This window comes from Lemur catta, chromosome 22, assembly GCF_020740605.2.
Source record: "Lemur catta isolate mLemCat1 chromosome 22, mLemCat1.pri, whole genome shotgun sequence".
Lineage (NCBI taxonomy): Eukaryota > Metazoa > Chordata > Mammalia > Primates > Lemuridae > Lemur > Lemur catta.
The window spans coordinates 24050377-24067140 of NC_059149.1; the positions used below are offsets into that span (position 1 = coordinate 24050377).

Sequence of the window (16764 nt, forward strand, 5' to 3'; positions counted from 1 at the left end):
TGTAGTCATCTAACTGAAATAGACCCATCTTGAGTGGCTTGAGTTTTTTTTTTTTCCTCCTCACCTTTTCTATGCCCTGATATAAAAAAAAAAAAGATGTCCTGTAGGGCAGGGAGTGGTTTAAGGGATGTGAATAAGTGTGATACAATGTCTGCTCTTTTGGTGGTACAAGATCTTATCTTCCTCTGTTTGTGGTTCCCAGAGAAGCAGCAGAAGTTGGAACTGCCACACTTGCCGTTTGGAGCCAGTGCAGTTACTGAAGCCCACTGCTTACCGACGAATTCATTATATTGAAATATAACATGCCGATGTGGAAGATTGGGAAATATATTTTCCACTACTGTTAGAGTGGTTTTTATTTTTAAACTCCAGAAAACAAGTTTAAATTTCTGGTTGAAAACATGTTTTTTGTTTTTTTTTTTTTCTTTTTTCCTAAGAACGATTTAGATTGTGTTGTAAGTTAGGTTGTTAGATTTTGTGGACTGTGTTTCCTTTTTATGAGCATGCATGCCCCAGATATTTCATTGCTTTGGGGATAACTCAAGAGGCATGTTGAAATTGTTAAACTTCCCCACTCTGTTTTTGGCATTTTCAAGTGTATTTGAAAAGAAAGTGGAGTTCAGGTGAATTTTTTAAACTGTAATGGGATTGTAATGAAACGCCATCTGTGAAATTTAGATTTTTCTTTTCTTCTAAAATTAACTCATAGAAATACTGTATTTACCTTTCTGAAGACGAGAGGAAGGAATAAGATTGAGAAGAAGTTTCCATATCTTTGCATTAAATTGATTGCAACTAATTGTATTTTTGAGAAGAAAATTTTATTTGGTTGTTAAAATTATATATATGAAGAGGATACATTATCAGAGGGTTAGCTCCTCATACTACATAGACCTGATGTTTGCTTGCTTATTTGATTGATTCATTCACTCCATTGCATAAATGGTAATTGGTCATTTGTTTTTATTCCTCCATTGTTTTCATTGTTTACTTCAGAAGTGTAATTTAATACAGGGTGGAATCTATTATGAAGATCACTTATGTGGCTCTTGAAAAACAATTGTTCCAGTTTATTCATCCGAGACTACCTCTAACTAGCTGTATGATCTTAAGCAAGCTACTTTATTTGGGTTGTAGTTTTCTTATACATGAAAAGAACAATTGGATGTCTTCCAGTTCTAAAGGTTTCTGAAATTTAAAAAAATAACAATGTTTTATGGCACTCACCAATATTTTTTTTATGGTACCAAAGAGCATTTGTGTTGGCAATGAATCTGAAGCTGGACACACAGGTGCATGGCTATAGTACCAGCTACTTGGGAAACAGAGGTGGAAGGATCGCAAAAGCCCCACCTCCTAATACCATCCCACTGAGCATTAGATTTCAACATAGAAATTTGGGTGGGGACACAAACCTTCAGTCATAGCCCTGCACTGCTGAGTACTCAATACCCATGTATCATAAGGTTTCTCAACCCTGGTTGTGGGGACTGTGAACTGTTCTCAGCCTTGTGTGAGGGTTGGGAGTTGTTCCCTTGCTCTTTCCCAGTGGTTTTTTCCTTCATATACATGTGCTGACCAATACTGAGCTGCAGACTTGAGGGGAACCTTCTACACTTCTGTGGCACTCTCTCTCCATGCCATCCTCTTCCTGTTCTCTGCCCTGCACGTTCTGGCCACCGTGCCCTGAACTTTCAGCTCTCTTTCCTCATCTCAGGGTGACCACTGCTCCCTGCACTGTAGCCTGGGCACTCTGGCCAAGTAGGAAGCAGAGGCAGGCAGAGACTGGCCTCATGAGTTTGTCTTCTCTGGGGCATCACTCCCCGCATTGTCTGTGTTCACCCTCTGAAAACCAGTGCTGTAGATTTTGCCTAGTTTTGAGTTACTTAAAGCAGGATGGTTCATCTGGGCCCCTGGGGCCATGAGTGGAATTGAAGTGTGTATTTTTTACAAAGAAAAATAGTCCAGATTCATACTGATATTTCCAGTTCATATAGATCATCCCAGAGTTAGTTAACTTTTTTGGCTTTGTACTTGTCTTTGATACTGAAAAAATCTTGGTTCCAAAGTCATTACCATTTATCGCTTATTGTCTTCTTATTTTATTCTTACAACAATCATAAGAGGTAGGCAAAATACCAATTCACTTTATAAAGAGAAATTTGAAGCCTGAAAGATTAAATCGCTTGCCTGGAAGTCCGGGATGATAGTTTTTTTTTTTTTTTTGGCCAAGCTATTGAAAGTATCTTCAATTGACATGACTTTGATACTTTTGTTTCACCTTGGTCTGTCACTTTTCACCTTCATGCACACACATACACACATGTGTGCACACACACACACACTCTAAGCTTCCATGTCCTTATTGATTAATTTCTTTGCAGCTCAGCACCCTTGCTGGCCTTGTCTAGTACCATGATTTTAAATATCATCTACACTGTCATGATTTCTACATTTATTTAAATATTCAAAACCTTTGCATGTAGTCAGCACACACACACACACACACACACACACACACACACACACACATATACACACACGCACTGTCTCAGTATCTCTATGTTGATATCTAATAAGCCAAAACCAAGCTCTATACTTCTTTCCTAAACCAGCTCTCCCTAGATCTTCCCTCCTTTTCCAAGACTGCAACTTTCCTTGTGCCACGGGCAGGGAGAAGCTCCCTGCAGACACTACCTGACCCTCTGTCACCACACCCCACAGTCAGGTCACCCTCAGCTTTCCAGAACCTCCTATGACACAGGCAGACAGGACATACAGCCCGGTACTGTCACGGGTCCACACATAGCAAGGACAGCTGGGGGTTAGCAGGCCCCCCACCTCTGACCCACAGACAAAAGCTTCCTACTTCCTTGGCCCCTACAAGCAATGGGAGTCCCTGGAAATTGCCAGACACACCCCAGTGTTCGAAACCACCGGCTGTCGCCCCAACCCATGGCCGAGGAGACCTCCTTTCCAAGTAGACCTGGCCCCGTTATCCGTTTGAATTCAATGTTCCTTTCACAACAGAGATGGGCCGTGTGCTCATCTAGGAAACAGGAGATTTGACCAAATGATTTTCTCAGATCCTTCGGTTTCTAGCTTTTTCTGCAGCTGTCTGGCTCTTCTCATTCCACCTTCCTTCCTGGCCATGTGCATATACATTCTGTTTTCTCACTGCAGTTTCAGTGGTGTGGATAATACCGTATCTGAAGTCGAGATTCATTGTAAGACCCTCCTGAGTGAGATTTGAGGGGTTCAGGGCGTCCGGCCAGAGCCTGTCCTCAGACGGGCCCAGGGCTGACAGCTCTGCTGTGAAATAAGCCTACGTCAGAAGCAGCTGCTGTTGCGGTCACGTTTTCAGGTTGAGGTTTTCAGATGCATGAGTTTTGCAGCCTGGTCGGGGATCATTCCTTATCTCAGTGCAACGTGTTTAGTCTCAGATTCACGTATGCATGGAGAAAATAGTCCGCGACATTTTGGAGTCCAATATAAAAATACTTTTTCTAGGTTCCACAGTAATCTCTGGCGTTTATCTTAGATTCTCTATTCCTCAGTTATGAGTTCTGTTTGTAACTCAGATGCAGGAAACTTGACAGAATCTTAGATGTGACCATCTTAATCTTAGATCTGTTCAATTTTTATTTAATAAAGGCATCTACCAAGAAGAAAGGGCAGCAAGAAAATGGTTAATGCACTAAAATATTCCCCAACTCTGCTGCTTGGAGGAGCTGTGTACTTAGCTGCCTTCAATAAAATTGCTTTGCTCTCTTCAAGGTCACCTGTATTTCGTTGTCCAGCCAACCATGACCTTGGAAGGACCATTGAAGCTGACTGTTCTGTGACTTGTGCATTCCTTCCCGATTCACAGTTTGCATTGAATGACTTTTGCTGGCTTACTGATGAGGGCGGAGTGTCCATCTTTGAGGGTACAGGTGCCACCATGCCCAACATGGAGAGCGGGACAGTATAAGAGAGTGGAAGGTGACTGCCCTTTAATGACTATTTACGAGGTGTTAGTCACAGGCCTGGGACTCTGTACACATTCTCCTTTTTGGGCGTCATAAAACCATATGAAGAATATACAGTTGCCTCCACTTTTTAGATGGGGAAGCTGTGGGGGGAAGAAAAAAAACACCCTCCTGTATTTGTAGAACATAGAATTTTTGTTCCATAATTTTGAATTGCCTTGTTTTCACTTTCCTCTTTTAAACATTTCATGTAAATTTAATTTCCTATTCATGTAAATGAGACGGCTTATAAGTCATCATTTGTTACTAGTGAGTCAATCAGTAAACTACCATTGAGTTTATATCTGAGAAATATTTCAAGATATTTACCTATTTCATCCACAAATATATATAATACTTAAGATACAAATTTCTAAATAATAGCCAGTAAATTGGTCATGAAATCTTCTGTTCTCCTAAACGGTCCAGAAAATGAAGTTAAGAATCCTGTAAGAGCTTGCTCTTGCAGCGTACTATTGGCGAGAAGTCCTCACCCGATAGCCCCAGGGCCTGGATAGGTCTGAGCAGAAAGGCAGCTCGATGGTCATCTCCTTGCAGAAAAGCTGGTTTGGAATCTACTTGTAATTATCAGCCTAAAACTGCAGGTTTTTGCTTCTAGGTATCATACCTACTGTTGAATATGACCCTCCAATCCTTGTAGTATAATATAATTAAAGAGGAAAGAGAATGAAAATCTGCTTGGCCTTCTATGGGATCCCTGCATTAAAGCAGTGGTCCCCAGCCTCTTTGGCACCAGGGACTGGTTTCATGGAAGACAATTTTTCCACCGACCAGTGGGGGCAGAAGAGGATGGTTTTGGGGTGATTCAAGCGCATTACATTTCTTGTGCAGTCAGACGTCTCTGCTAATGATAATCTGTATTTGCAGCACTAGTATGACCGCCTCAGCTCCACCTCAGATCATCAGGCACTAGATTCTCATAAGGAGACACAACCTAGATCCCTCCATGCGCAGTTTACAGTAGGGTTCATGCTCCTATGAGAATCTAATGCCTCCACTGATCCGACAGGAGGTGGAGCTTACACAGATGAAGCTTCACTTGCCCGCCCACTGCTCACCTCCTGCTGTGAGGCCCAGTTCCTAACAGGCCACAGACTGATACTGGTCCATGGCTCGGGGCTTGGGGACCAACAGCGTTAAAGCCAAGATGCAAATCAAAGATGAGTTATGCCTCTTTAGTTTATATAGAATTAATGTCTGAAACTAGGCAGATCAAGATAATAGTGGAAAAGAATAAATTTAGTCCTCTTTTAAATACTGTGAATAGTATACAACTCATACTGCGGTCTCATTCTATGTTTATTAGGTCTCTCTTTTGTAGATTCTATCAGAGGACTAATAAAAATGTAATGTTTTAGTTATTCTTCAGAGGATCGTAAGCTGAGGATTCCTGAAAGAATCTCATTCGTTAGAAATATTCATTACTAGTCGCCCACAGACTTTTCATCTTCAACACTGATCCTCAGTTTGCAGCCTGCAAGTCTGTTCTGTTGGTTTCTTATTGCATAATCCCAGGACTTCAACTTTCTTCTCTCATGTAAGCCTGGTTTAAAAGAAAGAGCCAAATCAAGGATTTGGTAAAATGCAAACTATTATGTCTTGTCTACTTGGCTCTGCAGAATTATACTTTGCTGTTATAAACAGTAAGCTGCTTAGGGAAGAATTCCAGCAATCTGTCTTTCCCATCGTTGCGCATAGTATGTGCAGCAACTCCCTGTACTTGTTTAATTTTTTCAGTCAAAACAAGAGATTGTGGTGGTGCCTGCTCATTCAAAAATGATACAACATGTTTCTTTTGCCTCTTACCGTCACTCCATGCACCAGAAGACGTTAGAGCCAAAGGGGCCTTTAGAGCCAACCCCATTTTACAGATGAGAAACTGAGGCCCAGACTCAGTAACTCATTCAAGGTCACGCAACGTGTAAATGGTAACAGTGAGTCTTGAATTTTGTTTTGCTTAACTCTAAGGTCTTCCTTGGTTTCCCTTTTCTCTAGCTTTCTCTATAATAGATATTCACGTTTTAGGCAGAAAATACGGCCCGCTGAGTGCATTAGTTGTATTCCTGTTCTCGAAATTGCACTGCACTAGCAGGCAACATGATCACCAGTCACTGGTTTTACAATAAAGCTTGTTTTTTACAAGTAGGATTCTCATTTAATGAGAGAAATCTAGGCGCTTCTCTTTGTTTCTAGGATATTCCAGGGCATACTTTCACCATCATGCACCAGCCTGGTAAAATGCGGTGAATGGACCATCTTTAGGAATAGCTTTGCTGCTCACATGCTGGGTTTAACCCGTCTGTATCTCAGCCTCCTCATTAAGTAACGTGGCACCTATATCCACATCATACAGTTACTAAGATATATCGTATATAAAGTGAAACTGTAAAATAGAAAGGGGATATGAGGTGTATTAAGGTGAGGGATATGGAGGGCAAGCCACTAAGAGAAGACTTGGAATGAACAGACGATGGCTGTAGGTGATTGGGAATCTTGTTTTATACTTCTTCTGCCCAGAGATATGAAACACATTGTACAAATGTCCTCTGGTGACTTTTCACTCTGGTGAAAGGCGTTGTGGAAGGGATGTGCTTCCTACATGAATCTCTTGTAAGCTTAGGTTGGAAAGGCAGATTCTGATTCTGTCTTGTGATAAACAGAAAGTGGCCAGAGAAGTGATTTTAGTATCCCTTTCTTGAGTGATGGGAAACCATAGCTACCTCTCCACAAGAAAGCAGAAGTGTGTTTGAGTTTGGGGAAGAAGTGGTGAATAACATTTTGGTGTATTTTATAGGAGGAATAAAAATATTATTTTTTAAAAAATGCTACTTTCTAAAGTCATTATTGCACCTTGAGCACCTTCTTTGTGTCTAAGCTTGGACCTTGTAATGAGAAAGACACAAAAGTCATCTGTAATGAGGACTCCATTCATGAGGGGGTTTCTTTGTATTAATAGTTGTTGGCAGGCGATTACACTGCGATTAAAAACCCCAACTGTGCTGAAAGGAAAAATTGTGGGATGTCAGAAGAAAGATCCATGCATGTAACAGGGAGCCAGTAGTCATTTGATGAATTGAATTGTGGATGTGAGATTTGGATTGTTATAAAGACAAAAACAGGCTGTTTGTTCTAGGCAGGACAAACCACGGGTTGAGGCCAGAATTTAGGGGAGAATATACGAGTCATGACCGAAAAAGAGGTTGGAATTTGGCAGATGATGGAGGCAAAGATGGATAATTAAAGCTGGGATAACTTTTGGAGCACTTTGAGTTAGGCTGAGGGGTCTAGATTTGAAGGAAACATATTGGTCTTTGGTGCATGTGTGCATGTGTCATGCATGTTTCCAATTGTCCTTGGTAGCTTTTTTGTGCTTGGAGATACCAGTGCAAGATTCTGCCTTTGAGAGCTTCTGCTTACTTTCCCAGTGACTAAGAACCAGGAAGAGATGAAGCTTGGTCATTACAGAACACTGTGTGACACAGTGACCTCATACTTCCTGGTTCCATCTGAGAGGGGTCCAGTGGAAGGAACCGTTTCAACAGAAGGCCGTGAATGGGGGACTAGCGGGCGTCAAGGATGTAAAGTTTGCATTTCTGTAGAAAACCAGCCACACTCTTAGCAGGCAAAACATTCAAGAACCGGCAGTCACATGAAGGAGTTGAACTCAGTAGAATAGCTGCTGTGGCCCAGTGACCCATGAACAGGTCTAGGAATTGGGAACTAACTCTTCCTTCTGAGTCTTGTACAATTTCACTGCTTCATCAGCCAATCCCTGTTTGAAATTCATAGTCTAGACCAAAAGCTCAATAGGGAAATAAATTCCAACATAATTTGTCCCGGCTTTTGTGCCAGGACTACAGAAGAACACTATTTGGATGACTTCCTTCATAAAGGAGAGGCCGCTTGAAAAAAGGTGGGGGGACCTGTGTTCCTTCCCATTCACAAACAAATTGTGACGTAAGCCACCATGCAGGTGTCGAATGCACTCAGGGAAGAGCATGGAGCTCCCACCATTGGCAATGATAAGGACACTTTTCTTTCTTAATTACGAGTAGGATTTTGTTTTGTGATTGTGGGCTGTGCAGAGGGATGGAGTGACCATCCTCATGTGCTCATCGGGCTTGCAGAGACGGGGAGCAGCGTGGGTTCCTTGGGCCAGCGTATAAATGGCTAGAGCTGAACCTCCAAGGTGGTTCTTTTTCCCTGGAAGGGATGCAGATCACTCGTCAGTAGAGTCAGGGCAAGAAAGAAATCTACTTAAAAAAAAAAAAACAAACTCAAACCCCAGCTTCCTTGAAGTTCCTATAAAATCCACACAGTTTAAGTCTATAGTTCAGTGATTTTTACTAAATTTACAGAGTTGTGTAAGTGTCACCACAATCTAGTTTTAGGATATTTTCATGTCCCCCAAAAGCTCGCTAGTGTGCGACGTGCCCAATCCGCAGCCCCACCGCAGCCCCAGCAGCCCATAGTCTGCTGTAACGTCTCTCACAGATTTGTGAAATGCCTGTTCTCGACATTTCAGATACATGAAATCGTAACATATGTGGTCTCTTGCATCTGGCTTCTGTCATTTAGTGTAACGTTTTTGAGGTTCATCCACGTCAGAGCATGTGTCTATTATTCCATTGCTTTTTGTTGCTGAGTAGTGTTCCATTGCCTGGATAATGCCATATTATTATATCCTTTGTCAGTAGATGAATTGTTTCCATTTTCTGGCCATTGTGAATACTGCTGCTGGCCTGGTTTACTGTGGCTGCTGTAACAAATGACCAAAAACTTGATGGCTTAAAACAAGAATTTATTGTCTCATAGTTCTAGAGATCAGATTCGGAAATCAAGGCGTGGACAGGGCTGTGTTCCCTCTGGAGGCTCCCGGGGGGATTCCGTTCCTGGCTTCATCCAGCTGTTGGTTGCTGGCAGTCTTTGACTTGAGGTCTCGTCATTCCAGTGTCTGTCTCCATCTTATTGCTCTCTCCCTGGTGTCTGTCACAACTCCCTCTGTCTCTCTCGGAAGCATATGTGTGGTTACCTTTAAGGCCCACCCTGATAGTTTAGGAGAGGCTGCCCCTCTCAAGATCCTTAACTTAATCAGCTCTTTTGCCAATAAGGTAACATGCACACGTTCCAGGGATTTGATGTGGGTATCTCTGGGGGAGCCATTTTCCAGCTATGAACATTGACGTACACATATGTATGGTTTCATTTCTCTTTGTAGATACCTAGGAATGCAATTGCTGGGTTGCATGGTAAATGGATGTTTAACTTTTTGAGAAATTGCCGTACTGTTTTAAGAAGGGGCTGTATCGTTTTACATTCCTACCAGCAATGTATGGAGGTTCTAATTTCTCCGTGTTCTTGCCAATTGTCTACCTTCTTAAAAGTCATAGCTATTCTAGTGGGTGTGAAGTGGTGTCTCACTGTGGTTTTCATTTGCATTTCCCCAATGACTAATAGTGTTGAATATCTTTTCATGTGCTTATTAGCCATTTATAGATAATTTTTGGTAAAATATCTGTTCAAAGCTCTTGACTATCTTAAAGTTGGGTTGTCTTCCTCTTTTTGAGTTATGAGCTAGTCTCCTGGTTTCTACACCCTGGCCCGGCCATTGCCAGTCTTAAGGACAGTGGTGGCTGAGGTCACGGTGATTGGGAAGTGTGAAGGCCGCCTGGTGCCTTGGGCTGGGGCAGGCGCCATTCTTGCATTGCACCCTGTGCCAGTCTGTCACTGGGGGGTAGATGGGACTCCAAGTGGCTTTTTGGCCACCAAATACTGTGTCAGGGAAGCCAAGAGATGGCTCCCCTATGTCCTAGAGATCATTAGCCCAGTGGTATTGTAGGCTTGTCCGATGAACAAGGGCACTGACCAATAGACCCCACAATATATTCTCATTGTAGCCTGGTTTCTTCTTTCCTAGTGCTTATCGCAATTTTAATTACATAGTTATTTCTGTGATTATATATTTAATATCTTTCTCCCTTGCACTAGACCGTTACGTTCCCTGGGGACAGGGGTCCTGTCTATGTGATTTGTCACTCTGTCACTGGTCTCTAACACAGTATATGACCCATGGTAGGCAGTTGATCAATACTTGTTGGATCAAGGAAATGGGGGTCCCTTCTCTACTTCACAGTGGGGAATTTACACGAAATTATTAAATTGTTCACTAACCCCTGAATGTGCTATTTCGTGACCTATATTCTAATTTTCCCCTTTTATTTCTCATTTTCAGCGATCTATAACTACAATGCTTCTCAAGATGTGGAGCTCTCCCTGCAGATTGGCGACACAGTTCACATCCTGGAGATGTATGAGGGTGAGTCCGGCCGGCCTTCTGCCAGCCCGGGGCAAGGGCAAAAACAGTGGACGTTACTTATTAACAAAGCACTTAGAGTAAACATCAACACGCTTTACTTCCTGAAGCCGCGATAGTAAAAATACAGGAAGTACTTAGGTGACACAGTTTGGTACTGAGGGTGATTTCAAAACAGCCAGCTGAATACATGAGTGCAGACGTGCGCAGACATGGGAGTCAGGACACGTGGCTGTGTGAAGGACGCTGTCATTGTGCTGCAGCCATGGGGTGCAGAAGGATCAGCCACAGAGCTGGCTCACGGGAAGGCGCTTGCAATGTGGGTTTGTGGTAGCTCAGAGGAAGCATTGCTGATTAAGGGTCTCTTTCTACTCAGCACTTAATGTTGCCAGGTTGGGGGAAGAAATGAGGGAGAGACTTCCTGGGGTTGCTGTGATTCTTTCCGAGAATTAGGTCAAGACTTAAGCAGGTCCAGAAAACCTGCTTGTCTGCTCCAACTAGGTCGGACGAGGGTGGTGGTTCAGTTAACCTCTTTGTGGGCTTAGGACCACCTGTTTGGCTGCAAATCACCCAGCATGTCTGCACCCACCCTGGGTTTCTAGCTTCAACTCAGGTTCTCTAAATCCTAGGAGGAGGCTTCCTCCACATTTCCACATTTCTAATCCAAACCCCCAGAGCACAATAAAGCATATTTGGGCCACCGAAGTTGAGAATCAAAGCCAAGAACAATCTTTAGGGGCCCAGTTACTCTCTCTGAAGGATGAGGTAGGAACGAGGTGGAAGCTGGACAGAATCAACAGGGTCTCCGTGTTTGCAGGGTCCGGCCCCCCATGTAAATGCTGGTGATGGTGGAATGCAAGGTGGTCCTCCAGGACCCCGTGCAGGTTCCTAGGGTGGGACAGGATGATGCAGGATGAGGAAGGGGAGAAGGGAAGGCAGGAGGAAAGGAAGGGTTTGGGCGTAGAAAAGCCAAGTCATCTGCCTGTCTGCACAGGAGTCTCTGTTATTATTGCTGCTTCTCTTTAGTTTTTGGCAGAGGGTTGGGGTTTCACGTTGTCCTTTTCCCTTTCACACAACTCAGTGCAACCATATAGGTCCCAGGGGCAGGTGGAAGACAGAGACGGCTGTGTGCTCTCTTCCCTCTCCATTCTCTCCACTGCTTTTGCCCGCATTATCTCAGGCCCAGCCAAGCATTGATTCTAAGTTACCAAGACAGTCAGCTTATCTTTCGGGGGCTCCTTTGCTTATGAAAATCACAGTCCCCTCCAACCTCACCAGGTCATACCTCTTTGTCAGGGGGATAGATTAATCCACTCTGTGTATCCTCTATGGGCATATATTTTCCTATTGTGCAAGTGAAAAGCTTATGTTCCATTTTTCTAACTTTTCTATGTGGGCTTGGCAAGAATGTATATTTAAGCACCATTCGGTGCAAAGTTCTATATGTGATAGTTAGATTCGAATTTCTTAGTCATTTTTCAAATTTGTTACGTGCTTTTTCCTGCTTTTTCTATTACTGATAGAACTGTGCTAAATCTTCCACCGTGATTCTAATTTGTCCGTGTCTCTTTACAGTAATGTCAGTTGTTGGCTTTTATGCATTCTGAGACCTGTTAATAGGTGCCTACCATTTTAGAATTGTTACGTTAAACAGGTCCAACTTTTCATTTCTGTTTATTAAACCTTTTATCTGTAGTGCTGCGTTGTGCCTTACTCTGTTTTGTCTAAAATGACAGCCAACTCATTGGTAGTCCTGGACTCTGGTTTTTATCTTCCTGGCCCTACAAGGCTGTCGCAATGTTGCTTTGCTTTTCAGCCACTCGGATCTTTCCTTAAATCAGCAGATACCCCAAGAGAGAAGCAGCCCCAGATGCTCGGCTGGTCATTTTAGGTTTTGGTCTCTTTCAGGTCTTGACCTGATAATTCTTCCTTGCCCTGTTATCTCTCGTGTGCGTGTGTGTGTGTTTGTGTGTGTGTTTTGCCAAGGTCTTCTAATTATCCTGTGGAGTGTGGGAGGGAAGAATGGAGAGTTGGTCTGAAGCAAAGTAAATGATGTTTTTAAAATACATCATGGAAATTCTTTCTTCATTTTTATGTGACCCCAGTACATTTTTTTTGAAATGATTAACTGAAGAACTTTATCCGGTTAGGGCTCATATTAATAGTAATTTTAAGTGTGTCCATTGTTTATATTTATACTTTACCAAGTGGTCTCCTAATTGGCCAATGAACATCCCTAAAGGCAGCACTCCTGGGGACCAAGCTAAAGTGGCCACTGAGCTTAAATATAAATATAAACAGGCACACAAACACATCCATTTCAAATACCATGGACTGGAGTCCAACAACTCCAAAAGCCACATGCTTCTAGCATATTGCAGTTGACACAGTGATACCCTTGTAGGAAGTGCTGGCCCAGTGGCCAATCGTACAAAAACAGTTAACTACATCAGTGTTGCATCTTCAGTACAGTGGTCCACGTGCTGTAGGTCCTGCCAGCAAGAAGCCAATTTTCTTCCTAATTGCCGCCATAAAGTATTTCCTGTGTCAGCCATAGAACTCTTCCGTCTCAAAGGACATCAGTGCCTGTTCTTTAAAAGTGGACTCGTGTCAAGGTGTGAACGAGGAGGCAGATTTAGAACAGGAGTCTACATCACGAGTTCACTGAGTTCATTCACTACCAAGTGGGACGTCAGCTTGACAGATGGATTACTATATGGGATTATATTTTTCAATAGTATTTATTTTATGGGATTAGTTTTTTAAACAGTGCCTGCTTTGCCAGATGCCCAGCGATAGGTTCTTGTATCTGCTAAGTACCTAGAGTTCTTGGCTGGAGTCTCAAATTCCTTTATTATTTTGGGCAGTTCAGGAGTAGGCGAGGGCAGGAGGGCTTTGCAAACATGAAACACTGTGGAAATGCTGAGTAATAACTTGTGTTCTAGCCCTCCTTTGAAAAAATAAACAAAACGGAAACACCCACAGGACTGGGTGGAATGTAAGGGTGATGCTGGTGCCACGTCATGGCCCCAGGGGCTTTGTGTCTGTCAGCTTCCTCTGTCTGCACACTCTTCCCCACCCTGCCCCCGAGATACACACATACCAGATCTGCTTGTGCTTTTCTGGTGTGGACGTGAGTCTACCCAGACATGAAAAATTCTTTTTTCTCCAGGACCCACAACAGAATGCCTTTTTCTGTTTCCTGCCCAGTGCTTGAATGAATAATTTCTGAGAGTGACAGCTCCTTGAAGGCAAATGTGCTCCTCCTCCATCTACAGGGACTGTGCCTACCTAACTCCTGGCACACAGCAGGTGCTCAGCAAAAGTCTGTTGAGTGAATAAGAGAAAATAAGACACCAAGGCAAGCTGGTAACCCTGGATCTTACACAGCAGAGCTGTTGTTCTCCTTCCATGGAAATATATGGGGGTGCAGATGCTGCCCTGCCCTCTGTGCATTGTAGGAGGATTTAGTCATTGCTTCAGTTTTTGTGTTTAAATTGTAGCTTTATTGAGATATAACTCAAATACCACACAGTTTACTCATTTAAAGTATACAATTCAGTGGTTATTTACTAAGTGCACTGTACACAGAGTTGAGCAACAGTCATCACTGTCTACTTTCAGAACATCTTTGTCACCCCAGAAAGCAGCTCTATACCCAGCTGTCATTCCTCCCCTGGCTCTTGGCAGCCTCGAATCTACTTTATGCCTCTATGGAGTTACCTATTCTAGACATTTCATATAAATGGAATCTGACAATGTGTGGTCTTTTGTGACTGGCTTCTTTGACATAGCATAACGTTTTCAAAGCTCATCCATGTTGTAGCATGTATTAGTACTTCATTTCTTTTTATTGGTAAATATTCATTGTATGGATCTGTGACATTTATCCGTCAGTTGATGGACATTTGGGTTGTTTAGACTTTTCAGCTAATAGGAATATTGCTGCTATGAATATTCTTGTACAGGTTTTTGTGTGGACATATGTTTTCATTTCCCTTGGGTAGATACCCAGCAGTGGAATTGCTGGGTCATGGGGTAACTCTACGTTTAATCTTTTGAGAAACTGCCAGACTGATTGAGCTTTGGCTCCAAAACAGGAGATCACAGTCCAAATGAGAGAACTTCCATCACTCATTCCTGCTCACTGATTTCTTCCTCTGACCTCACCCCTGAACGTCATTTGTTACTAAAAGATGAGGGAAAGGAGTAGAATTGACTGAGAAGCTATATGCTGCTCATTCTTTATAGGTCCCCAAGAGTTATTTGCTTTCAGAGACTTTATCAGGGAACAGAAATGCTTAAGGACCGAAGCCAGCGTCCTTGCCTTTCTTCTCGGGTGCTGGCCTGCCTGCCTGTGGCTATTGCTGTATCTTTGTTTCTTTAACCACGGCAGGCATTTGGCAGGGAGATGGCTGTTACTTATCGTCAATGTTCTTTCTCACCCCACATCCACGGCAGAAAGAGCACTGACGCCTGGAGATTCCAGCTGTGGTCATTTGTTCATTCAGCATTACTTGCTGAGCACCTCGTATGTGCCACGTGCATTTATTGAGCATGAGAGATGTTGTAGGCACCGTGGTCTCTTGAATGACAAAGTCCAAGTTCCAGCTCTCGGGGTTTACACTGGAGGGATAGACAAAAAGAAGGAAACAAAGTAAGAAAACAGAAAAGTTCAGATCCATTCTTAGGATTGCCATGGGGAGAAGAGGTGGTGTGGCAGAGACCAGAGGTGGAGAGTGACAGAGGAGGAGGAGGACTGCTTCAGCTTAGGGGATTTCGTCCCTTGTCTAGGTTGACTGTCCCTGGTCAGGACACTCCATCTCTCTTTGTGTCACGGTCATTTCATCTAAACTTGGGTTGCTTTTTGAATTGAAAGTGAACAACTGTAAGTGCTTTGAAAAATATATAGTGCCTTATAAACATAGGGTTTCAGCATGTTACCATAGAGCTCTCCTCTCCTGTGATTAACCACAGTCTGGTCACACGTGGCTTCAGGCCCAGATGCTCCTGTCCCTCCTGTACTGGTTTTGTCTGTTTAATTCATATCCATTGAATAACTCGTTTTCAAGCTCCACAGACCGCTCACAAGCTTAAGAGAAAGGGTTACTGCTGTGAGCGCTGATTTCTGGGGTAAACACAATACGAACAGGCCTCGTTGGAACTAATACAGTAAGGGAATGTCTCAAAGGTGATCTGAGCTCTACAGAGGCAGGCACAGCACAAAGTTTTTTATTATCTCAGGACAATTTGGAAAGGATAGCACAAATACATGGACAGGAGTCAGAGGAGATGGGCACCCCTGAAAAGTTGAAAAGAAATAAAAAGAAGCATTTGCTTATGGACAAGAGATCCCCAATATCCCTTGTTATTTCTTCTCTGTAGAACAAGGGCAGTTTTAAAATGCACCTTAATCAAGAAATCCACTCCCTTATAACATGAAAAGGAATAAAAATGATTATGACTTTAGCTGCACATGTTTTGAATCTCATCTTCATATAGCCGGCCTTTGTGAGGAGGTATAGAGGACGTTGTTATGACAGGTATATTACCTGGCAATGCATTTTATCTCTAAGGCTGACAAAACTTTCTAACAGACGCATAAAAAAGGAGAGAGTGCTTTTGAAGATTTTTTTTCCAGCGGAGGATTAACAATCATCTTTCTGAGGTGCAGCGACGAGATTATGATACAGTAAGGTCCCTAACTTTTTGAGAACGTCTGATTCAGGAAGATGGATTGTCACGTTCTGCTATCCTGCGTGATAATTAATCAACCTGGTAACTTTGAAATCTCTTTCTTGTTCCTCCTTTCTACTTATTTCTTTCTCTGCTCAGTCAACCAATGTGCCCAATGGTCACAAGCCAAACAAGAGACAAAATAATCAAAATTGATTTTAAAAATCAGTTCTTAATAATGTGTAAAATTTGACCGAGTATAAACTCCACTAGAGCCTTCGAGGTATTTGGAACTTTTGTTTACTTTTGTCACCCCACTAATCAAGATAATTCAGTTTGTTGTTAATTCAGAATCTGTACGGTCACCATGATCTAGTTACAGAAAAAACTGCCTTTCGAAAACGTAAGTGGCAGTGAGCCCAGCAGCTTGGATTTTATGACAAGCACTGCGTGCTGCAAACATTTGGCATTAGCCCTGAAAGCAAATTAGGCCATGTGGCATTTTGTTGAGTGTGCTTGGTCACTTCCCACATCTGTCTGACCTTTACCTTAACTGCAGCTTGTAAACTACTGCTGTTGGGGACATATGTTCCCGAGATGTTTTTTTCCAAAAGAGATACATGGCAGTAGGAATGTGTTTACCAGAAAAAAGTAATTAAAAGGAGGAGGGCCAGTGAAAAGTCTTATTTCAGAATTAATCTTACAGAAAAGAGAATGCCTTCTCCTATTTTTCCTTTTGAGATA

General features: G+C 42.7%; 1 protein-coding gene across 1 annotated transcript in view; it reads left to right on the forward strand.

The window, feature by feature from the left end:
* Positions 1–16764, forward strand: part of DOCK5 (dedicator of cytokinesis 5) — a 165217-nt gene that overhangs the window by 37163 nt on the left and 111290 nt on the right. The window contains exon 2 of the mRNA XM_045535787.1: positions 10264–10347. Within this exon, the coding sequence (XP_045391743.1) occupies positions 10264–10347 (84 nt within the window). The remainder of the gene's footprint in view (positions 1–10263; positions 10348–16764) is intronic.